We start from the raw sequence: 26,659 nt of genomic DNA, 5'->3' as shown, positions 1-26,659 counted from the left end.
GTGATCTGTAATTATGTCGTGGGTCACTTGACTGATTTGTAAATGTGTCGCGGGCCACTTGAGCGATGTGAACTGTTCCAAAGGCCCCTTAAATGATCTAAAATGTGCCGCGGATCACTAAAATGATCTGGAAATGTGTCGGGTTCGCTCAAGTGTTCTAGACCATGACGCAGGTAAGTGATCTGTGTATATGTCGCGGGTCACTTGAGTGATTGATGTTAAACTGTTCCAAGAGCCATTCAAGTTCTCTGCAAATGTGCCACGGGCCGTTTAAGTGTGCTCTGGAACTGTGCGGCGGTCACTCAAGTGATCTGAAAATGTTTACAAAATTAAGTTTGAGGTCGCAGGCACATCAGATAAGTCCGAGGACCACAGTTGGCCACGGTTCGAGCATGTATGAAACAACAGCACAGTAGTATTGAATGCAACCAATATCTCAAAACGAGAAATTTCATGGATGGGAAATTTTCATTAGAATTAAAAATTCACGGTTTGAAAAAAACTTTTTTCTCTCGAAGACGAAAATCCACAAAATGCGTATTTTTACTAGAAATGACGTGATAGCGGGGAAAATTTTGCAATTTTCTGAGTTCTACGTAATTTTGTCCCGTAAAATACAGATTACATGGTCATGAGATTTCCAGATACAGTTCTGTTTTGAAAGATGGCAACATAAGGTCATCTTGGCGACTTGTTTCTAAGATTGAAAAGTACAATTTCTTGCCAAATATGATAAACTAATGAAACCACGTTAGTACGTTTATACTGACGTCACTCCCTCATCAGCCAATCATGCATGTTCACGATATCTACAGACAAAATGTTCGGAAGCCCGTATTCTGTTCCCTGATTGGTTAATTTAGTAGAGGGTGGTCAGGCGTGGCCATTTATCGTTGGCGACAAAATAACGTTAGCAAATATCCTGACATAAATACCACGGGAAAAAAATACTTGAAGCATAATAGCTAGGGATACGTAAATTTCGTATTTAAGAAATAACCGCGATAAATGCGAAATTTACGAAATAAATGCGGCAAATACGAAATTTGCTAACTTTGACGAATAAATGCTGAAATTGATTTTTTTACTACTTTTTCGCGAAATCTAGGTAATTTACACTTTTTGAAGTGGAAAATCGTAATTTTGCTCAGTACTTGTGAGCGTGCTTGAAAGGGAAACTACAAGCATCACTTTTTCCCCTCTTTGTCGTTGTGTTAGATGTAAATACAGTCAAGTTCGGTTACAACATAGCGCTATGTGATTCGAGAAGTGTATGTAATAACCGACGTGTATGTTATAGAGAGGTGTTGAAATTAGATTACGTAGCAATGATATATATGCATTATTGAGATTGTCGTGGAAAAAATAAGCTTATACCTCATTATACCTCACATAATTGAACTATAATATAGCATGAATATATAGTTTTTGATTGGTACCTGGAAATTTATTTAGAAAACGAGATAGTATATATACAACAACATGCAGATATTTTTTGAAATGTTAATGAGAGAGAGATTTTTTTGAGTTTATGCTAATGGTTTTTCTCTTTGAAGTTGACAGTATTGTACAATAAAAAAATTCAGAAAAAATAATCCCACTCTGTGATGTTCATGAATTCCCCAATTAATAATACACTTGAATTAGCCACCGATTTCAACTTGAATTGAGACCACGAATAAAAAAAAGATCACAAAGTTATAAAAACAAGTAAAAATTCCATATAATTCGAAAAGCATAGACGATAAAGTTCTGCACAGCAAGATAGGATATTATGAAATGTCAAAATTTTACTGCCAAAATAGTTACATTTATTATCGACAGATGGCGCTAAAGTTTTCCAATTATAGTATTCAGTGCTATCTGTTGGTTAGGAAGTATAACTATTCCGTCCATGTATTTTCGCGTTTATTGAAAAAATTTAGGTCTAAGATATCACCCGTATACAATGAATGTTGTCCATAAAAGGCTGTGTTTTTGACTATATAATAGAACATAAAGGGGGGGGGGGAGGGGCTATGTTTTTGACCATATAATTTTGGTTTTTTTTTTTTTTTTGCAGTATTATATCTGGATTATTATTTTTTTTTTTGGTTTGTTATATCCACAGTGTATGTTTTAAGCAGGGTATGTTATAACAGAGATAAAAATCTATAGACGCGAATGGTCTACATTTTAAGGATTTCACAACCGTATTTTTTATCCACTGGTTATGTTATAAGTGTACCCGACTGTATATGCAACTTTTTTGAATTTCGGAAAATGATGCTATAAAAAGCATTTAAAAAATAAGGTTAAATTAATAGAAAATATATATATATTTTTTTAAATGCGCAATTTTTGATTTAAACCGTTTCATTTATTCGAGTGGTTCTTCGCGTGTGTGTGTGAACGAAAGTGAAATTTTTTTCATTTGGAATTCGTTATTGTGAATAAATGCGAAATATATGTAATTATTTCTGATTTCAATTTTTTTTTTTTTTGCGAAATTTACGTATCCCTAGGAATAGCAAATATTGAAAAGAAAAGCCCCCCCCCCTTTTCATTGGATTTTTTGTGATATGAATATTAATTTCAAGAAATAATCATTTTTTTTTTCATTTCATCGCTTTTTCTCTTCCTTCTTTATTATGTAAACAGGCAAAAATATGTGGATATGCAAACGATGGAACAGATGCGCCAAACTAGGAAAATATAAACACCTAGCATAATTAAGTTTTTTTACGTTTCTGCCGACCAGAAATGGTCCTATTCAGTTCACGCGGATTTATAAATGCAGATTATATAATGAAAAAAAATTCCCTCCCCCAAGAGTTGACGGGTGGGGGTTATTTAATGTCTGCTTTGCCCAAGGCCATGGTCCTCACATCCTGGAGCAGGGCTCCCTAGGCTGGGATCTTTCACGGGCCCCTATATTATGGATTTATAACGTGAAAAATACTGAGAAGCGTCCCAGGCCATCTCGTCCATATTCCTGGGCCCCCAGGGGTGGAGATCTGTCATCCCCACTCTCGTGCGGGCCATGCCCAGAGTCCCTTGCAAAAGTTGGTTCCTAAGGTGTATACCCCGAGCAGGGCCGCAACTAGATACTTTGTCATCCGGGGCAAGCCGGCATTTTGGCGCCCCTTGATGTAGAAGAAACAGTTAAAAGGTGAATTCGGCGCCCCCTTCTGGTTCAACGCCCGGGGCACCAGACCCACCTGCCCCTCTAGTTGTGGCCATGGCCCCCACATCCTGGAGCAGGGCCCCTAGGCTGGGATCTTTTACGGGCCTCCTCAGTCAGACTTTCCACGGGTCCTTCTATAGTTAATTTATAGCGTGAAAAAGCAAAAAATTATGAGAATTGTCTCGGGCCCCAGAGCTAGAGCCCTGCCAGCCTCGCCCATGTGGGGGCCGTGGTTGCGGCCCTGAGATCCCAGCCGTAGGCATATATATATAATATATGAATTGACGTCATCGTGTTCCCCCAGATGTTCAAGTCTGTCTCCGCCTATGCTGGTTGACCATGTCCACCCACAATTACGGGTCTGACAGAGCTCAGGACGATTCTTTTAACTTTTTTATATTTTTCACAGAACAAATTTATTGTGGGGGATGGGACGATAAAGATCCCAGCTGAAGGATGTGGGGCAACCTATACATATTTTGTGTAAGCTACCGTAAATGTAATTAATCCGGTTATTATGGACCATAATGGCCCCCACAGCCTGAAGCAAGGCCCCTAGGCTGCGATATTTTGTGGGCCCACAGACCAAACTTTTCATGGGCCCTTCCTTCAACAGTGAATTTGTAGCATGAAAAGAAATGATTATCCCGGGCCCTACCTAACCTTGCGGGGCCATGGCGACCATTATATATTGCATATCATCGTGCCCTTCCCCCAGAACTTCTCTATGTATGCCTTACACGGGTAGAACAGTGTCATCTTAACACAAACTCACCCGAGCCTGGCGGGATAGTCTTCAAATTTTCTTTAGTATACATGTAAATTCATGGGCAGACCATTTTTATTCAGGTAGGACCTCAGAAAAAATCTTGGCCAGACATCCACCTGCGTGTCAGGTAGCTGTTTAAGATCTGAAGTTCTCTTACATAGCCAGAAATTTTTTCTGCGGGGAGAGAAATTTACCCCTTTCAATGACCTTGCTTTGACTACACTCAGCATAATGTTAATTCTTGAAGTGGTTTCCAATTGGGCTGTTGAACAGCACTCGTGGGTGCTAGCAAGCAATAGGCGAGATGAGTTTTAAATCATTAATCTATAGGGAAATTCAAAGGCATCTCGTTACAGCCTTCGCTCCTCTGGATCATTTCATACTCCCTCAGAAGTTATTGGTTGACAACGAGGAAAAAATTTTAAGTTTGGGAAACTGGGTTGATCACTTCTCCATGGTGCCAGAAGTGTTTCAATCCTGTGGGTGATTGTCTTGAGCTTCACATAGGAAATTTTTAATTTCTGAATCGATTCTGGAATTATTTATTCTAATAATAATTCAGGATTCTCATCAATTTCGGAATTATCTCTATCATTAATTCTGAATTCTCGATTAGTTTTGGAATAGTTTTTCAACTAAATTTTAGATTTCTTTCATTCATTCCTAGAATAATTTCCTTCATTTATTCTAGAATTATTTCTTTTATAAATTCCGAAATTACAGTATTTATTTCTTCTTGCATAAATTCTGAAATTACTTTTTTCATTGATTTCGAAATTATTTCTTTAATTACTTCTCTGGAATAAATCATTTTTCAATGATTTCAACTATTTTCAGAAAATGATCACGGACCACACACTGAAGCCAAAGCGAGAAAATTTGCCGAGAGAAATGTATAAAGAACGTGATGGTAACCTCTCCTAGCAAAATTTCCCGCAAAAAATTTCCCTTTTGACTAAATTTTTCCGACGCATTCCAAAAAATGTGCTGCCATCTGCCGGTTAAAATTAGTCAAGCATTTTACAATAGAAAAGTATCACACAGAATTAATATTTTTTATTTTTATTCAAAAAATTCTTTTGCTTGATGAACTCTCAAATTTTCCCACAAATGCTAAGAAATTTCCCACTTGACCAAATTTTGGCCAATTTTTCCAACGAATATGGGAAATTTCCCATGAGTTACCATCACATCAATTAAAGAATGACACGACATGGCCAAGCAAAGAGAAAGTAGCCAAACAGACAGCGCTCCTGCAACCTTTGTTTCGTCCAATCAGGGCGCAGAATCTGGACTCTCGAACATTTTGTCTGTAGATATGGTGAACTTGCGCCAATCATATCACGGAGCCGTTTTGGGGTTTAACGGCTCGTCTGCGCATCACCTTCTAAAGCTCTAGGTGGTGTTGATCAGGGTCCGGCTCAATTTCGTGGGCCACTACGCTTGTTGACTAAGGTGACCATACGTCCCGTATTTCCTGTTTTTTTGGCAAAAGCGTCCCGGTTTTTCCCGTATTTTACACGAAGCCTACTTGAATTTTTATTCTTTATTGAAGTCAAAGATTGACATTATTTTTCAACTCATAAATTATTTTATGATAATTACAACTATATATGAGAATATTAATCTCCCACATTCGCCTTGGTGAACGTTTTTTTTTTCGTGGAATACATTTTGATCCACTGCAATTTGCAGTAATGCATCATTTCCCGCCATTGTGATTTTCCCGTAATTTCAGCAATATTTGGCAACTTTGATTTTGGCGTCGTGTTTGGCGATGTCTTGTATATTTCCGTATTTGAAATCCCAATGTCCCGTATTTCTTTCGAGGAAATATGGTCAGCCTATTGTTGACATAAAACGGCTTTGACCAATGACAAAAAAATTCTATTATCATGAATTTGCTGCCACCTATGATTCAGATATAGCACTAGTTCATAGTTTTACGTTTACTTGTTCAATAATACATGACAGCACGTCTATTTTTCATTTCTTCAAAAAGGGTGGTTGATGACGTAAGCGACCTTCAACCATCGAGAAGAAATATAAGTTAATTTTCCTCTTATTTCTCCTCTAAGTCTTCAACCCCCCCATCATCATCAAAAATCAGCAAATCTGAAATGCCCTTCCCTTTTCGATACTGACGTAGTACTTGAATGACCCCTCTACAGTAATTTTTCCCAACAGAATTGCTATTTATGTTACGAAAATTTAATAAATCCGGTTGTTATGCATAATCACTGGCTATTATGCACAGTTACCAGCCATGTTTATAAGTTTAGAATAGACATAGGCGGGGATAGACTTGGAAGTGTGGGGGGGTGGGGGCATGATGTCAATTCATTTATACATTAGATCAGTCGACTCTACCTTTGACGCTGGGTGGCAATGCCCCCCCCCTCCCCACCGTATCTCCGCCCATGAGTTTATAAATCTTGTTTTCCATATTTATCAGTGATTATGTGCAAGGGTGTAGCGGGGGGTGGACTTGGGGGTCTGCCCCCCCTCCCCGAAATGTGAGAAAATGACCGAAAAAAGATGGCCTAATCTATTATTCTATCATTTTGGTCTCCGCCCGAACAAAATTTCTGGCTACGCCCCTGATTATGTGTAGTCCCCAGCTCGTATAGGTAAATATGATAAATCGTCACTAAATTATCTAAATTTACCGGAGGATGATGGATTCGATCAGTGATTTTGCCTGTGTTTAAAAATGTTGATAAATGTGATAAAAACTAACATTAAAATTAACAACCTTATCGAAACAGCGTTACTGGGCAACAAGTCGTGTATTCTGCTCTGCAGAAGACAGATATATCTTTAACTGAGTTTTTTTAACTGTGAATATACACTTCCTTTCTTCGGCATGATGGGAATGAAAACGTAAAAAAAAACCCATGTTTTTAATTTTTAGATATTTTAGCTATGAAATTGTAATATTTTTATGTTTGTTCGTTTTAACAGTTTTGAATAGTGCCCAGAATACATGCATTAAAAATGGCGAGATATGCTCCAAAATTATGCAAATAAACACTAAAAAAAATCACAAAATATGCTCCAACTCCCTCCCCCAAAAAAAGTGGTTAAAAATCCCAAAATATGTACTAAAACCGAAAAACATGCATGCCTTTGAAAATTAAATACCCTCAAAGAAGCAAATATGTTTTTAAAATTTTTATTTCAATTTCTCAGTGTGTTATAGGTACTCCCCATTATAAAAAAAAATTTCTCATACAAATTATTTCTAGACGTTTTATATTTGAAAATTTCTAGTTTCTACTAATGGGTGAATTAGTTACCCTAGTTGCCAGAGCCGCAACTAGATTTTGGAAAGCACGCATTTTGGCAAGCACATGTAGAAGCAGTTAAAGGATGCATTCGGCGCACCCTTCTGCATAGTTCCCCCCCTCCTAGTTGCGGTCCTGAGTGATGTTCTCACTATAATATAATTCATCTTTACAGTGCAATTGGTTCGTACTACATTTTTTGAAAAAAACCTGTGGAAAATTTTAATACTCGCTCTATCCTAAAAAAAAATATACAAATTTCCTCCTTGCTTTTTTCTAAATCCGCCGTGATCAACGGATACCATCAAAGGTAGCAAACACACATACACACACTTCTCTTTGGGGTAATTCACTGAAAAATTCTCTCTCTACGAACACTTGCCAATTGCTTATTATTCATGTGCATTTTTAAAAGCAATATACTCATACGAAAAAATATAAAAATGTGATTGAACTTTCATTGAACTTCAAAAATATGCACTTATTCTGGAATTCTTCAATTTCATACATTTGTGTGCATTAACACTGAAAAAGGTCAAAATTCGCAAATGTATGTGCACCAGGGGCGTAGCCAGAAATTTCGTTCGGGGGGGGGGGGGGTTTGACCAAAGCATAGCTGCCAACTTTTGAAAATGAAAAATCGGGAGATTTTCGCACAAACCCGTATTTTATGCTTAAACCATTCCCTAATAAATACAATAGGGATTTTTCCAAATAAAATAGGGATTTTCCAAACATAAAAGTTAAACCCTTGGGAATAAAATTCCTATGCAAAAAACAAGTGAAATTGGAGGCCAAAACTTCAATGATGTAAAAATAAATATAGCGTTCAATCAGAAACGCTGTGAACAAACATTCTGCGCGAATGACCCCAAAATCATCGGAAGATGAAGGAAAACACCGTCAATTTTTGAAGAACACTGACTTTTTGTGACACTTGCTTGATGTTTTTTTTTTTCATTTCACGAGTGATGATGGCAGTCTTTCCACCATGGTCGATGTTTATGTCCGTAACACAACTTGTACAAAAAGGAAAAGTCGGCCCTCTTCTGGAACGTTTGATGAAAGGAAATTCATCGGAATAAGTATCTTTAAAATTGATTAAATATGTTTTTGCTTATCATTATTCATGCTTTGTTATATCGCACGTACGTAACTTCAACAAAAGAAATTTTGACCATATGCGCGTCACTATAATCTTCGATTATCCAGGACTATTGGCTGCTAAGCCATTTCCCTGCACGATAAGACAAACAACTTTCTTGTTACCATCAGAGGGTTTGTAAAACTTCTTAAAAAGGGAATTTCCCCATTTACGAAGTGTGACGTCATTTCGAAAGGGGAAAAAAAAAGGGCTTTATGCCCCACAAGAAATTCCTTAGGGACTGTTTTCATAAGCGGGGATTTTTTTAATGAAGTTGGTAATTTTTAGGGACAATTAGGGATTTTTGTGATTTTCGTAAAAATTCGGGAGATTTAAGAACTTTTCGGGAGGTCGAGCGATGAAGCTAAAATTCGGGAGATTCCCGAAAAATTCGGGAGACTTGGCAGCTATGCCAAAGTGACAGAACAATGGATTTGGCCATCTTTTTCCCTTTTTTCCGATATCACAACTTCTTATGGTTAAAGAATCTCGAGACTTGGCTTCAAATCTACATGTACACTCACAAAAAAATTCACATCATGAATTTTATTATAGCGTAAGTCCCTAAGACCGACATGACACTGAAGATGAGGCATTCCGCTACTCTGAACTTCCACGACAGCTCGCCCAAAGGCTCACCCTGAATGGTGGCAACTCTTTGTTTGGTGTCCTTAACGGAAAAAAAGAAAGAAATCACGCTATTGACACTACATCTCATATTAACAGGTTTACAGTAGATTCACATCTACAGACACTCACTGTGTCGTGTCAGACCACCACCATCTACAGAACAAGGCCTCCGCATGAAGCTTGTGATGTCAATGAAGACAACCATTTTTCCATTGCCATTGGATATATTGCAAAAAAAGGTAAAGATATCGCAAGCGTCTGCCTGCTATATCCAATGGCAATAGGTGAAATGGCTTTCTCCAGTGACGTCACGAGCTTCGTGTGGAGGCCTTGTTCTGTAGGATGTTGGTCAGACATGGCAAACATTCTGTAACGTGGGCTGTGCCCTGCTCATACAGGGTATTCCACACCAAAAAAGAAAAAATTCCACGTTTCTAAGTGCAATATTTGCTGAGATTTTGAATTCAAAAAACTGAGGAAATTTGGGAAAGAACAGTGTTACCTGCGAAAAAACAGTTTCACCCACATTTAACAGTGTTTCCTCCCATATTTTCTGTGTTTTTCGAATTCAAATTTCTGGGTCAATAATGAACTTTAGAAATATGGAAATTTTTTGTTGGAATCAGGAGAGACAGGGCAACAACTTTCTAATTGGGTTTTGGGGGGCACATGGGGACTGTATAAAAATCTAATTCTTTTATTTTAATAACTATACAACCCCTTGTAACATGAATGACATATCTGAGTACTACATGTTATTTGAATACTTTTTCTAACTGAATGTATACCTCGAAGATCAGCGGTTTGCCAGTAAAATGCCAAATTTCCTCTGTATATACGATACATATGAATACGTTCATTGGTTTCATGTTAAAGAATGTTTGCCATGTCTGTGAATCCATTCTTATATGAATGAATTTTATATACTAATGAATGAGATTTCATTAAGCCAACTTCAGCCGGGTTCGAACCCGGGACCTCTCGATGCGAGTCCGTCACTATGACCACGACAGCGTCTTAATAAATATACTAATACATTTTTAAAACCACACTATGGGAATAATAAAATACAAAAACAAATATTAAAAATAGATAAGAGTATGAAATTTAATAACACCTTAATTAAAATATTAATTACCTCCACGAGTTGTGGGAACAGTTGAAAAGCTGGCATGTTCAGGGTCAGCTGGAGGCTTTGCTGAGCAAAAGCCTTCTTCTGAAAAAGGAAAAAAATGCAAATACACATGATAGACTTTAGATTTTGTTTCATAATCTTAACATGTGAAGTTGAAAAAGGCATTTTAGAAGGAAATATCAATTTTTATTTTTTATGAAAGCCTTATTTTTTGGGATTACAAAACAGGCCTTGTTTTGTTTGTATAACACTCATACGCTTCGATATACGCTTGTATTAAGCTTTGACATCTCTTTGAGATGGGAAGCGGGGTGTGTCCGGTCCTTCAAAGTTCAATGTACAGTCAAACCTTGTTAGTGCGTCACCTGGTTAAAACATTATCACTCCGCTTAACGGGTCACTTTTTGGAAGTCCCAATTGTCCTCAGGCAGGAATTGTGCACAGCTATGGCTTACTCTGTTTAACGCGTCACTCCTCTTACTAAATCATATTTTTGCTCTCCCAAGAGTGACTCATTAACGAGGTTTGACTGTATAACACTCAGAACCAAAGTTATGTCCAATTTAGTGTTGAGTTTTTACATACAAGTAATCCGTGAATAAAAAATTTAAACATGTTTCACAAAGAATGCTATTTTTGAAATTTTACTTCTGTTTAAAACATGATTAACAAAAATCTATTCATTGTACCATTTCAAAATTTGAATATGATACTCTACTATATATTGTAAAGGTTATAAACCAAAATCTAAGGTCTATCACATATACTTGTTTAACTACCGTGTTTTGTAAACGAAATGCAGAATGAAATTTCAAACGTTTTACACGTACATTAACAGATTTGAGAGTAACTTATGAGCATATCTTACAATCCTTTAAATTTTGGTCATCACTATCTGAATGTACTGTGAAAATAACAAAACATTACATTCATATAATTTTTTGCACTCATGTTTTGAATATTTTACATGAATTTTTCTTACAAATTGACAAAACTTTTTCATAGAAAATGACATAAACAGTCCAAAATTTATTTTTGTTTTCACCATTTTGGGACACTTTTTAAAATCAAAATATGTAATTAACGCTCACTCCCCAGTTTATTTTATTTATTCCCCAGTACCATTTTATAAAAAAGTGCTCTCGAACGTAGCAGGATACCTTTTAATGAATCGTCCCTATAAAATGTAACATAGAGACTCACAATCAAAGTCATGCGTGAACTCTCTTTCAAATGAAATGTCTCGATAGCTCTCTGTGTATACTACGCCATCATTGTTCTACTCGTTTTATGAAAGTCTTATTAAAAACGATCGTACAAAATTGAAAGTATACGTTTTGTAAAATTAAATCAACAATAAATTTTTAACATACCTGGTCATCTGTGGCCATCACTTTAGCTGGGAAATGATCGTGTTCTTCCTGTAATAAAGTTGATAACAAAAATATTAGAATCAAATCATTAAACATTTGGATGAAAAAACTTCAAATGGAAGAAGAAATCGTGAAATAAAAAAATGAAATGTGTGATTTTTTTTTGCTTTGGGAAATTTGGCACAGACAATTTTATATGGACTAGATTAGTGATGGGCAAACTATGGCCCGCTTAGAGGTTATATCCGGCCCGGCTCAGATTCCAAAATAACAGTATAGAAGTTTTAAATTTCCAAAACATTCAATTAATTGTTTCCAAAAAAATTCATTCAAGGGGTTTCATTTTTTGCATATAGAAAATATAGTTGTGAGAATTTTAAATAGAAATCAATTTAAAAACATCTGCATATGAAAAAAAAATTTAACATAATATGCAATATAAATATGCAGTATGTACTTATGTTTATTTTTTCACAGTTGATAAGCCATTGTCTCCTCTTTGCAATGAAACTGTGACAGTCTTCACGGTATACAACACATCCCGCCACTTATCTCCAAAACATAAAAATTATGAATAAATGACCGAATATGTCTGGCCGGCCAAAATATTTACTTTTGACCTACTCATAAAAAAGTTTGCCCATCTTTGGGCCAGAGGATAAATACAAAATCATTATGGATTTTCTAACGAATGGGGACATGTCGGAATATGCATGAATGAGTTGTGAACCTAACAGAAAATTTGCATCTGTGAAATGCTCATCAAGTTTTGCGTCAATTTTTCTCTTCCACTACCTAGAGAGGTGGCAGCACTCGACAAGCAAACCTTATCTATAACATGCATTTCACAGAAACAAACTTCACGTTAGGTTTGCAACTCATTCGTGCACATTTCGACATGTACCCATTCGTTAGAAATTCCGTAGAAGAATATGGACAAGATGTATGTGTGGGTTTAATAGTGGTAGCATTATTCTTGAATGTATGTCATTCTCTGTGTGCATTTTGCCAATTTAAAATTCATAACTCTCACCATTAAGCTTTGGATGGCCACAATAATTGACGATATCGACCAGTTTGGGGACCATGTTCTCCCAAGACAGATTCTGTGCCCAACCACGAACTGGGCCGTAGGTGTGAGCATACGTACATCCGGCTGTCTGAATGGGTAGTATTCTGTGAAACGAATACTACCAAGATATATGCCTCCTGCAAAGAAAACAAAAAGCACTTATTGAAATAAATTAACAGGGCTTCCCCAGTGTCATATGCTGCAATATTCTAGCTGAAGGGTCAGCTGAGCTCAAGTATCGATTTGACAACAGGTCTATAACATGGTATAATTATCCAATCATTACACTTCACTCATAGAAAAAAAGATTAATAACAGGTGTCAACACTACACATAACAAGAATTATACAGGAACAAACTTAACGTTAGTATTACGTAGTTGAATTTTTGGAGAATTGGCCAGGTAGGGCCTCAGAAAAATCACTTAAGCAGGTGGCCCATAATAGTCTCAAGACAGCTCTGGCAGCACTTGCCATATTGCAACCAGGGTTGTAAAAAACCCAGCTGGGCAGGTTTTTTGGGTGAAATGGGGAAAATTGAATTTCCTTTTCCCACAACCACAAAATATCTAATGTATGTATATTCTTAATACAAATACAAATACAACGCCACAACAGGCAAATTGCCCAACGAGGTGGCTGACTTAAGAACATCATGGATCCCCGAGCCATTTTTTGGAGGCCCTACCTACTACTACTACACCACACATGTGCCCCGCCCACACCCCCCCCGGAACCCCCCAACGAATCGGTACATGTGGGAATGTGCGTGTACGTGTAGTGAAACCTGGCGTGAAGTTTTGTTGTTTCTCTGTAATGCTTGTTATGTGTAGTGCTGCCACCTGCCACTAGTTTTTCTAACTATGAGTGAAGTGTTATGATTGAATGATTTATTGTTGTAGGACTGTTGCTCTCTGTGGCGAGACTTTTTAACGGGGAGATCGGCTCGCATTTGCGTCTTGAAGTTGGGAACCACAGAAAACCAACTTCAGCCGACCACCACTGTGGGGTTTGAACCCGGATGCTCGCATCGCAAGTCCGTCACTATAACCACTCGACCACGTATGTGTACATCTTACATTATGTCTAAATATATATTTTTAGTGCATATTAAACTATGTATTTGATTAATAAAATTGACCATACAATAAGGGAATAATTGTTCACTTACAGCCCTGGCGGGATTTTTGAGCAAAATGGGAGGAAAATTCTAATCTGTTTTTCCCACAACTTCAAAATATGTAACTTAAACATGTATGCACATTAGGGGCCGTTCAAGTATTACGTTATCATCAATGGGGGAGGGGGGGAGAAGGGGGTTTCCGATTTGCTGACTTTTGATGACAAGGGGGGAGGGGTGGTTTGGATAATGCTTACGTCAACAACCACCTTTTATGAAAATATGAAATATATTTAATGGCATCTTAATCGGTGTGCCAAAAAACAAGAAAAACCTTTTGATAGTTTGCGGGCACTTTAAGTAACATCCCCCTATTGATAAGTGCCCTACAGAGCCACGTTTCGCTGATCCAGGTGCTCTGGAAATGTGCCCGGGCTGCTTAAGTACCCTGGAACTGTGCCACACATCACTTAAATAATCTGAGAATGTGTCATCGGTAATTTGAGTGATGTATAACCGCACTGGGGGCCACTTAAGTGCTCTAGAACTATGTCACATGTCACTCAAGGGATCTCTAAATGTGTCACGGATCGCTTAAGTGTTCTGGAACTGTGTCTCGGGTCATTTAAGTGATCTGAAAATATGCCACGGGCCACTTAAATGTTCTGGAATTGTACCACGGGACACTTAAGCGATCTGTAAATGTGCAGCTTAGTTCATTTTTACAATTCATTAGGTTTGAAGAGGGCAGGCCGCATAAAGTAACCCCCAAGGCCATATTTGGTCCACGGGCCAAATAACTTTATGTGATTTATCATTATATGGCTAAGAGGGTGGGTCGCAATGAATTTATTAAAGATAAATTTTGAGTTCATAGCCTTCAAATAACATTGAAATTAACAGAAATTGATTATAATAACATATAAAGGTATTTTCTTCCGAAATTTCAATTAAAAAGAAAATATTTTTTTGCATAAAAAAAATAAATTTTTGATCGTGGGAAGGGGGCATGAGAGAGCCCCCCTCGTGTATGTCTTTGACCCCACCAATATGCCTTAGGTTTCAAAGGGGCAGAGCTGATGGTGAAATTTTGCTGACAAGTGAGGGGTGGGGGGGAGGGGGTAAAAAATGGCTAAAAATTTCCTTACATAATACTTGAACGGCCCCTTAGGGTGGGTTGAAAAAATTGAAGTTTTTATTTTCAACTTGCTATAGTGTGGAAAACAGTTGCCTCCTTTAATAAAAAGAAAAACAACATAAAATTTTTTAAAATCTGTTGATATCTTTCGGTCGCGCATAGTACTTGAAGTTTATGGAAACTGACAAAATTGAACATTTTTCTTAATTTTTTTAATATTACTTAAAATTCACCAATCGACACACAAAAGTTTGTTGTGCTTATTTTATGGTTCAATAAAGTAAAATTAAAACATCATTAATATTTCAATGTTCATCAGTCATGCAAAGTGTTCGGAAAACGGAATTGACCAAATTATTGCAAGTTTCATTGTGCAGCTCTTCGCATGCTTTGTCAGAACAAAATGACCCAGAATTTACCATGTTGAGGTGGCTGCACATTGAGTTTCAGCCACACCCTATCCAATCAACCATCCAAAATAGGAGAGTGTGTGTAATTGACAATATATTTAAAAACTATTTACCAAAATAGACACGTTCAAAATTTGACGATTAGGAGAAATCAGGCATAACTTATCTTACAAGATATACAGAAGATTGGATGTTGTGAAGATATTTATTATTTGAGATGTTAATTTTTTAAGGAAGGAAAAAACTCATCTCTGCCTCTACCAGGAGTCGAACCCGGGTCCCTCGATTGCCGGACGAGTGCTCTGTAACATCCAGTCTTCTGTATATCTTGTATTAAGTAAAGAGCGACATTCACGTCATATATATAGCCACCTGGTGGCTCGTCGTCCATGAGCTATTAGCTGATCGGTTTCACCGTCCATTGCACGGTTCCGTTCGGCATATATACGCTCTAGCGAAGGGAAATCTCTATCTCCTCTGTAGCTTAGTGGTCAGAGCACTCGTCCAGCAATCAAGGGACCTGGGTTCGACTCCCGGTAGAGGCAGAGATGAGTTTTTTCCTTCCTTAAAAAATTAACATCTCAAATAATAAATATCTTCACAACATCCAGTCTTCTGTATATCTTGTATTAACAAGTGGAAAGCGACATTCACGTCATATAACTTATCTTGATAATAGTGTAGATCTGATGTAGCCATCTCTAGCTTCATGTCTACATACTTTAGTTGAGGCCTCTGTAACAAGTTTTACACATCTCTGGACTGTCTGAGTGTGACAGGGAAACTTTTTGATGGCTCTGATGTTAGTGTCGGAATTGATGAATATATCATCATTATTATACATATTACATACTTCCCGTAGCATTGGGACATATGACAGGCCAATATTCCAGTAAATAATCTGAAGGTAATCGGTAGCTTTAAAGTTAATCTTGAGGTAGCATGAAGTGTCTGAACTGAACAGAAAAAACCGAGCACAACCAGGTTCTGTCACATTAGAGATGTAAGCTCAGTGCCCAGAAGGGCGCAGTCGTGCCTGAAAAAGCAGTTGGTAGTCCGGCCGGTTAATCAAGGGATCAGAAGAAAAGAAAGTGAGAAAAATAAAAATGTAACAGAAAATGATAACAATTAAGCTAGGCTATTGAATTAAGCGTAGAATGAAGTGGTCAATAGTTCTTAATTCAGAGGCAGATTATCTTGCTTTTTAAATTCTTCTATACCCAATCTCTCTCGAATGTGTTCTCTGTCATCAATGATCATAGCCAATAGTAAATTTTCAGGGTGTGAAAAGAACACATTGTGTTCAATTATTGGATTAACTTACTTGCAGTAAGTCGTAAAATAAATACAGCAATGTTTGAATTGCTGGAAAAACATGATTAGCACGTCACTATAATACTTTTTATCTTTGATGTCAAACTGCGATAAAGGACCAGGATCTCGAATTGGAAAATCCTCTGGACAATGTCTCGACTTTATTGCTTTGGATATGTCTAATAAATAAAAATACAAAAACAACACCACAACAGGCAAAACGCCCAACAAGATGGCTGAGAAAAAGATGCCCATTAAAAAAGTACTACTAGTCTTTGCACAGCATCTTTCTGGCTACTTCTAGAATCAAATAATCTTATGATTCATGCTCCACCGCAGTGAGCTTTTCAAACTCAGTAGTTATCCAATGGGCTCAGAAAAAAGATTTTGGTCTTGTGGGTGCACCATCTATATGCTGAAAAATATGACGGAAAGGAAGTTCATTGAAATGGAGTAGACACACAATCCACTGTAGTGGTCTTCCCACATGCAATTCACATGTGCTCCAGTCCCACTCAGGCAATCGAGAGATGTGCCTAGCTTGTTACAGCATCCTCAACTAAAGTATGTGGAGATGAAGCTACAGAGATTGCTACACCATATCTAGGCTGTTATTAAAATTAGTCATACCTAATTTCTCCAAAAGTTAGGACTTTAAATGCGAACACTTCGTAAAAAAACTAGAAGAAATTTTAAACCCCTAAATCCTAGTCAATTTTAGTAACTATAATGTAAATTACACACACTTCCCTACCTTGGATGGTTGATTGGATAGGGTGTGGGTGAAACCAACACCCCCTATAGATAAGAAAGCCTCCACACTGCTGACGTCATAACTAGTGACGTAGCCAGGTGGAGGCTGAAGGAAGACGAAGGAGTGAACGATCAACCCTATTTGCACGTGTTTTTCAATTTGTTAGACGACATTTTAAAATTTATTTTTGTGTTATATTCCTTTTTAATTTTAATTAATCATCCCTCGTGGATGCCAAGAGATAGAGAAGCTTCTCTTATTTTAATTTACTGAAGAATACGATCGATCGATCATCAAAGGCTTTCTTCTATAATCAAGGAAGGACATCAGTGCCGAAAGTTTGAGTAAGTATCTTAGTAAGATTTATTTTTGTCATTAGCAGTGAAAATTATGACATTCTTTACAATGAATAAAATAAAAGAATTTATATCTATGTTTTAAATAGTTGAAATATTGTGGTATTTTAATTTTCGGAATAGGACTATACCGTATATTTGTGTGTAAATTTTACCTAAATCTATCCAGGAAAAAGTACATTCATGCAGCATAAAATAATTATTTGTTTTAAAATATGATGAGACCCTAAAAAACGATAATCTATGAACCAAAAACATTTACATATATCGTTGTAGAGGGATTATCATTATATCGAGAGGCATCAGTTTAGCACTCGGTATAAACATTTCCAAACAAGACGAAAAACATTGTTGTAGAGGAATTCATCATTATATTGAGAATCGTTGTAACAACATTTCACTAATTAATTTTTCAAAACAACTACTTCGATTCTAAAGTAAATTGCATGTAAAATTTGGGTAAGTTGACGAGAAAGAAAAGTCACTTGGCAACAGTGTTGAATATTGTATTGATTTTTTTTAATTTTTGGCTTTCGTCAACTTATACTAAACAATTACTATCTTTATACCCAAGGACTAGGGTGAGATTAATTGCTTTTAATCTAATAAAGGGAAGAACTTATTTAGTGAATTAGTGTTTAGTCATGCAGATAACTGAAAAATATGTAATGAAGTATAAAAATATGTAATCCTATGTAAGAGTAATATTTTTTACTATATTTTCTTACAGGATTTTGTTCTCACTCCAGTATACAACTGCCTGCAGATTCTTGTGGAGACTAAACTATTCTTTACTAGTGTGTTATTTTTGATGGAGAGTGCATTTCTACAGCTATAGAGTTAAAAGTTTCAACCCCTAACGAGAGCAGCCTACAAGGAAAAGTTCTATTTTTCGTCTTTGGATATGATGTCAGTGTAAGGGAAAATTGAAAGACATGACCAAGATGAACTTTTTTTTCATTCATGTTATCATCACACACAAAAATGTTGACGATATTTGAAAGCTAACTTAATGTTGAGTGTTTTTGTCATTCAAAACTGGGTAAGTTTTCAAGTCAGTAATATAAATGTGAGATTTAATCATAAACGATAATCATTATTTACATATACAGCTACAGACATCATTCCCATACGTCTTCCGTCCACCGTGTCGTCAATCGTTCTCCTCGTTCACTCTCTGCGCACGCGCACCACACACAGTCACCAACTCGATCCCGGCATGTGGCGCCATCTTTCCCACATAAATCATCTCAATTATTTTAAAATATATGGTAAATGTAGAAGAATCTACACACAGAAAAATTTCTATCACCTGTTTGCAAACTGTTATCAAATAAATAAGAAAATAATTTATACTATCAAATAATAGGACAGGGCTGGACGAATTGCGAACAAATCTAGGCACCCCCAACAATTATTTAGTTGCTAAAAAAAATTTTACCCAAAGAAAAAGGTCCAAAATAATGGTTTTTTTTTACTTTTTCAGGACATAGTGACCCTCTTTCATGTTGGCAGATATACCGCTATAGATTCCAAAATTTCATGCTGCACTCAACCTGCAATTTAATAACTACACAAAAAATTTTAGGTGCCAATACCAATTTTTTAGTCACCATGGTGACTAAAAAATTGGTATTGGCATTTTTTAGTCACAACCTGGCACCTGGGATTTGTTTCGCCCTGTAATAGAATATCATAGATTGTTTGGTACACTCTTATATCTAGTCTGTTTTTATCTAAATAAAGTTGATGACATTTCATGATTAATATGAAAAATATATACATATACAAAAACTTTAATGAAATGCTTTCATGAAAATGTCAAACTAACAAAACTTGGCAAGTTTACATTGTCATTTTTCATTTACATACATGATCTCGAAGGCAATTTGAAATGCGCTTTAAATGTAAAAGAATCCGATATTGACAGTCTTAATCACTTATTCAATGTATGTGAGGATATTTCAAATGAATTGCTAGTTTATGTTGAAGACAAACAAAAACAATAGCTTTTGTAAAAGAGCAAATCCATTTGATTAAATATACTTGAACTGTACCTAGCCGTTCTACATATTTTATAATTGTGTGTGTGTTCACTTCTTCACTCAATATGTTCCTATGCATACAGATATTTATTAATAGTTAACCTGCAGTAATTCCTCATACACAAATTATTCGAACAATAATTTACTGATAATATCGTCAATCCTAGTGCAGAACAATCTGATGACCAATTACTACTGCATGTAGAAGTTTATTACTTGAATGAATCAGACAAAAAGTGAAGCTTCTAATGGGTGAAATTAATCTCAAACCATTCCTTGATTTTAGAGGGGTGGGGTGCTACGAGAGTGCACATATTTTGAACTGTGCCTGAAATAACTGAATCAACCAGAAAAATTGTGCAATTTCTTTATATTATCCATATTTCGAGGAGAGAGCATCGAAGAATCTCAAATGTATGAAGTACAAAAGCCTAGATAACCATTTCTCTCTAAATCTCAAAAATGTGTTTCAGTTTCAACATTGAGAAAATTGTATGATGAATCAAGCAACACAATCAAATATTGTCATGCACTAACTTCCATACATTAAATGGGAATTTTTATAAGTTTTACTACTTTCTGTGCGAAAATTATTTCTAATGTAATGTTTGTGGCAGTTCTCCACAAATTTTATCATTTTTTTAAAAAAAATATCAAAATTTTTATAATTTGAAGTTGTGTGTTTTCTTTGCTTCCTTGTTTTATTTTGAAGTTATCAGTTCAACTATGAGAGCTGTAGAAAAAGTGATGTTTATATTTCATCTTATACTGATTCATATTAATTTTTGTCTAGCTTTGCAAATAATTATTTTGAGAATTTATTTTTAAAATATTTTTCTGAACAGAACAAGAGAGGAGAAGATATATTGCAAAAGTTTAATTTTTTTCTTCATGATTAAGGTAGTAAGTTGGAATTAATAGCAAATACTTTTTTTAATTAAAAAAAATCAGTGCAAGCAACCGATTTCATAGTTTGTTTATATCATGAACTTCAGATATCTGTAAATGAAAATGGATTCCGTTGGCTTGAAAGGCAAGATTATGAAGGAAGAAAAACTATCGTCCCCACGATCAGCCTCTACTCCGTGACATCACGACTCCAGTATGGACGCTTTCTTATCTATGGGGAGTGTTGGTGAAACTCAATGTGCAGCCACCTCAATGTTGTAAATTCTGGGTTATTTTGTTCTGACAAAGCATGCGAAGAGCTGCACAATGAAACTTGCAAAAATTTGGTCAATTCCATTTTTCGAACACATTGCGCCACTGATAAACATTGAAATATTAATGATGTTTTCATTTATTTTTATATCAATATTATTGAACCATAAAATAAGCATAACAAATTTTTGCGTGTCAATCATTGAATTTAAAGTAATATTAAAAAATTAAGAAAAATGTTCAATTTCGTCAATTTTCATAAACTTCAAGTACGATGCATGACCACAAGATGTCAACTGATTTTAAATTTTTTCTCTGTCATTTTTCTTTTTATTAAAGGAGGCTGCTTTTCTGCATTATAGCAATTTGAAAATTAAGAAAACTTTTCTACCCACCCTAGTGTACATCTTATATTGAGTCTAAATATACATTTGTGGTGTATGTTAAACTATGTAACTGATCAATAAAATTGACAATACTATAAGGGAATAATTGTTCACACTCAAACACACCAACTTTTGTGTAATTGTATCTGAACCTTGATTTGTATGCAGAACTGTAGCAAGAAGATTGTGGTAAAATAAATGAATTTGGATAATGAAAATTCTGAGAAATCAGAATGATGCCTGAATTTTTTTCTCCAAATTTTTCAAACCCTGCAGAAAATGTATCCAAAAGTGTCCTGATATGTCAAAAATAAAACATTTAGCTATGTAACCAGAACAATAATTTTTTTTTTTTTTAAATCGAACTCAAACTTTCAGGAGCTAAAGTCTCATGCTTCTCTTTTTCTTGAATTCCTTACAAGAATATTCCCAGCTTCATTAAATTAAATTCTGAAATATTTTTAAAGGAGCAGTAATAATTAAAAAATTATCTGGCTAAGAGGAGGAGATAGCAGTCATTCTGAGGATTCATAACTCTGGAGGTGCTTTCCACTGGTCCAAATTAGCCATTTTTGGGAACTTAAAACTGCAGAATAACTTGAATTACCATTAAACACGAAACCAAACTTTGCGACCGTTTCTGGCGATGTAAGTTTTGTTCTTATCACTGGAACGTGATGAGTCATCCTGAACGGCTTCATCCAACAGCAAAAATGCCCGATTTAATCTGTCGATGTTGACCACCTTTTCTTTGTCATTTACTTCCTCCATGAAGTCCTTGGTCAATCTACGCACAACACGGAATGGACCTTCATACGGGAACTGGAGAGACTTCTTGAAGGGACTGCAGCGGATGAAGAAATGAGTGCAGGTGGTGAGCTCCTTCGGAACGTAGATCTTTGGAAGTCCATGCCGCACAGGATTCGTTGCTTTCAGAGAGCTGATGATCCTCTGCAATCGGGCAATGTAGTCGAAAGGGTTAGACAATGGCTGATCATCATACAGCTGACCAGGAAGACGAAGTGAGGAACCATAAGTCAGCTGGGCTGTTGAGGCATCAAGGTCACTCTTGTATGCTGACCTTAACCCAAGAAGAACCAATGGGAGAGCTTCATACCAGTCTGAGTCGAGGCCTTCCAGGACTTGTTTTAGCATATGACACATCAATGCTTGCTTGAGTGGCCTATGGAACCTTTCCACCATTGCATTGCACTGTGGAGTATATGCAGCCGTCCTTGCAATTTGGATGCCAAGCATTCGGGAAATGAGCCTGAAAAAGACCAGATTCAAATTGTCCAACCCTGTCGCATGTTACCCTATGAGGTGTACCAAATCATGCAATCCACCCATATACCAACGCTCTGGCGACACTTTCAGCTGTCATATCGGATAGTGGCACTACCTCGGGCCATCTTGTGAATCTATCTACCATCGTTAGACAGTAACGCAAACCATGACATAGAGGAAGTGGTCCTATCTAGGACCACTTTTGAAAAACTAACTAACATGTGAAAAACGTTCATCTGGGACTAAGAATTTTGTTAAAGGTGATTTTGTATGCTTATGCACCTTGGTTTTCTGACACAGCACACATGCTCTACACCAAACAGTTATGTCCTTGTTTTGATTAAGCCAAAAATAATGGATATTGATTAATTGTTTAGTGGCCTTGATGCCAGCATGAGATAAGCCATGCACCTGTTTGAAAACTTTTTTTTTTAAGGTTTGAGGGACATAAAATCTATTTTCTCCAGTAGAACTATCACAATACAGATGAATATCGGAAGCAGGCATCCTCAGTTTCGTTAATTCTACACTACAATCAATATTACCATCCAGGATATTTTTCATTTCCTCATCTTCAGATTGCATTTTGCTCCATGTCTGCTAATGAGGAGAAAGGATTTCACAAACGGGGGATAATAACTATCAGCTACAATATTACTTTTACCTGGTAAATACTGAATATCTGTGGTAATCTGCGAAATGAAGTCAAGCTGCCTAAGCCTACAAGGTGAGCATTTATCCTGTGTTTGCTCAAACGCAAATATGAGAGGTTTATGATCCACAAATAAAGTAAAGGGCCTAGCCTCTAACAAATACCTAAAATACTGAATTGCTGAATATACAGCAAGCAATTCCCTATCATAAGCTGAATAATTGGATTGTGTAGGTGACAACTTTTTTGAAAAATAACTAAGAGGTTTTGGGCCATCAGGTGTTACTTCATGTAATACAGCACCCATCGAAAAACCACTGCAATCAGTGACCAAAGCCATTTTAACATTTGTTGAAGCATGATACAATAAAGTTGCTTCAGCCATGGCATTTTTTGCTTTTTCGAAACTTGTGTCTAAGTCCAAATTCCATTCGATTTTCCGTTTGTCATTCTTTTTTGCCCCAACCAACAACTTATTTAAGGGTGCAAGAATGACCGCACTGTCTGGAATGAAACGGTGATAGAAATTTATCATCCCCAAAAATCGTCTAAGTTGGCTAATATCACTAGGTTTGGGAAAATTCAAGATTGCATCAACTCTTTCTTTATTAGGACAACAACCATTTTGATTATGTGACCTGAAAATTCAATTTGCTCTTTGCCAAATTCACATTTAGATTCGTTAATGACAATACCGTATTCCAAAAAACGTTTAAAAATTTCTTCCAAATGCAGCCTATGCTGCTCTGGATTCTCACTAGCAACCAAAATATTGTCAATGTATGAAAAACAGTCTAAGCCATGCATAACCTCATTGATAAATCTTTGGAAAGTTTGTGCTGCTGAACAGAGGCCAAAATTCAGAAATGGAAATTCAAATAACCCAAAATGGTGTTATTATGGCAGTCTTGGGTATATCAGGTGGATTAACTGGAATTTGGTGGTAGGCGCGAACCAAATCAATTTTAGAAAATATGCACTTTCCATTGAGCATATGCGAGAAATCATGAATGTGTGGTACAGGGTACTTATCTGGTACAGTAATGCGGTTCAGAGCTCTGTAGTCACCCGTGGGTTGCCAGTCAGATGAACCCTTGGGAACCATGTGTGAAGAGCTGGCCCAGTTACTTTTTGAAGGCCTGCAAATACCCTTATCTAGCATATAATCGAATTCTCGCCTGGCTATATTCAACTGCGCAGGATTTAATCTGCATGCTTTGGCTGAAACAGGAGGGCCTACGGTAGGTATAAAATGTAATGTGTTATGCTTTACAGTATTTTGAGGTGCAGCATTTAACTGCGGGATCTCCTTATACTTGAGCAAAAGATCGGCATACACAGATTTGTCTAAAAATTGTTTTTACTGCCTGAATGTCAGATAAACCAGCACAACCATGAGACACAAGATTTGTCAAGGGGTTAATTAAGTTGCATTTTTTAATGTCAACAAGCAAACCAAAATGCTGTGAAAAATCAGCACCTATAATAGGTTTGCTGACATCGGCAACGATAAATGACCACTGCAACGTTCGGCGTAATCCCAAATCTAAAGTAAGCAATTTGACACCATATGTTTTTATACATGTCCCATTCGCAGCATAGAGATTAAATGTGCTAACACAGCAGTTTCTTTACTCATAAATGATCTGGGATAACAAGAAACATCACTACCTGTATCTACCAAATATTCAGAATATTCAGACTTATTTAAGCGATCTTTCACATAAAGCCTGCGACTTAAAACCAAATTCCCAGAAGCCGCAGCTACTTCTGATGGCTTAACTCGTTTGTTGACCCATAGGAACAGGGCAAAACATACTTAGTTGCATTTTCTTAAAAATCGAAAATGGTACCACCAAAGCCAATTTTCTTTTTTTACTGCATTACGATTTCTAGAATCAGAGCGATATCGACCTCGATTATCATTAGATCGACACTGATTCAACTCTGTCAAATTGTCTACTTGTTTTGTTAATTCATTAACCTGATGTTTGAGATCAACTAGTGTTGCACTTTAATCACTTTTACCAGCAATCTTTTTCTTTTTTTGAAGCCGAGCACAACTCAGGTCTATCGCCATGGGCAATTTACTACCTAGTGAGTTGTGCCGGAAGTGTAAGTATGTGTACCTATCTGAGTGTGTATTTAGTGTTGTGTATGATTTTTTAGTGCTGCCATCTACATCTCAGAAGTGAAGTGAGTGTAGTGTAATGACTGAATATTTGTACTGTTTGTAGGACTGTTGCTCTCTCTGTGGCGAGACTTTTTAACGGGGAGATCGGCTCGCATTTGCGCCTTGAAGTTGGGAACCACAGAAAACCAACTTCAGCCGACCACCACTGTGGTGGCAGTGGGGCTCGAACCCGGGTCCCCGCGATGCGAGTCCGTATTATGACCACTCGACCACCACAGTGGCAAGAAATTTGGGGCCTAATTCTATCTACCCAAGTTTTCTTTAAGAAGCTGATTCCTACTTTTACATTCAGCAATCCTACCAGCAATTGATTCCTACCAGCAATTGATTCCTACCAGCAATCAAATGAGAGGCATTTACGGAAGCAACCGAGACAGCAGTGCATTTGCAAATTTTATCTGCCATCTGTGCCATTTTCAGAACTAATGGCCAGGACGGTTTGCACTGTGATCGGCAATCTAACCAGAAATTTCTCAAAAAATTATCATCAACGTGACCTTCGCTGAGATCTCTTATTTGCCTTAACAACATTAAGGGTGAGCGATCCCCTAACTCAATGTGCAGTACCGCGGGGCGGCTCACACACAGGTCATAAAAATTGAAATGTATATATTTGAAGATTTTAATGTGTGTTGAATTAAAATTGTAATATTTTGTTTAAGAATTGAAACATCAATAATATCTGCTGAAATTAATTGTAAAAAATAAACGAAATTGAAAATATTATGGTATTGATTAGTACCACACACACCCCGTTGTGCATCCGGTATGTGCAGAATTCTCGACATGCACAATCATGAAATTTCAAACGTGGGAAGAATGTGCCATCATCTAGCTGACGCTTCTAAACCGGACACGTGATAATGTACAGCAGATACTGGGGGAGAGAGCGCGTGATCCGCTACGTTCAGCCAATCACAGGTCCCGAGCCATGTGCTAGCAAGACAGAATACTGAAAGATACTGAGTTTTGAAAAGAGAGATGTGATTTCAATCTGATAAGACGTACAAAAAATGTTTCCGGTGGTTGCTCCGGGAGGGTCCGAAGATGTTCATGGCGGCTCAACATGCGATGGAATAGGTGATTCTCCTATGTGCGCCCGCATCATCATCACCCGAATTCTTCTCACAAAAAAAAAAGGCAAGATCGAAACTTCACTTCAGGAAAGAAATGGACTACATCGCAAGAAAGATAGACCAACTCCTCACCTCTTCCCCTCTACAAGTATGGACTAAACTTTTCTCATGGCGAGTATGAACACCAAGGC

At 36.8% G+C, this 26,659-nt stretch overlaps 1 protein-coding gene across 4 annotated transcripts in view; it reads right to left on the bottom strand.

Moving 5' to 3' along the window:
- Positions 1-8,897: 8,897 nt before the first annotated feature.
- LOC149088100 (uncharacterized) overlaps positions 8,898-26,659 on the bottom strand; it is an 84,320-nt gene continuing 66,558 nt past the window's right edge. For all 4 annotated transcript variants that reach the window (XM_089244336.1, XM_089244353.1, XM_089244344.1 and 1 more), the window contains 4 exons: positions 12,538-12,713; positions 11,505-11,552; positions 10,135-10,212; positions 8,898-9,036 (listed from right to left, as the gene is read on the bottom strand). In XM_089244336.1, coding sequence (XP_089100462.1) covers positions 8,899-9,036; positions 10,135-10,212; positions 11,505-11,552; positions 12,538-12,713 — 440 coding nt within the window. In that variant the 3' untranslated portion in view covers position 8,898. The remainder of the gene's footprint in view (positions 9,037-10,134; positions 10,213-11,504; positions 11,553-12,537; positions 12,714-26,659) is intronic.

Source organism: Pholcus phalangioides, unplaced genomic scaffold, assembly GCF_987345545.1.
Source record: "Pholcus phalangioides strain wild (caught in Gottingen) unplaced genomic scaffold, Ppha-v1.0 ptg000003l_1, whole genome shotgun sequence".
Classification (NCBI taxonomy): domain Eukaryota; kingdom Metazoa; phylum Arthropoda; class Arachnida; order Araneae; family Pholcidae; genus Pholcus; species Pholcus phalangioides.
Note: the sequence above shows the minus strand (reverse complement) of the source record. Positions and strands in the feature narration are given on the sequence as shown.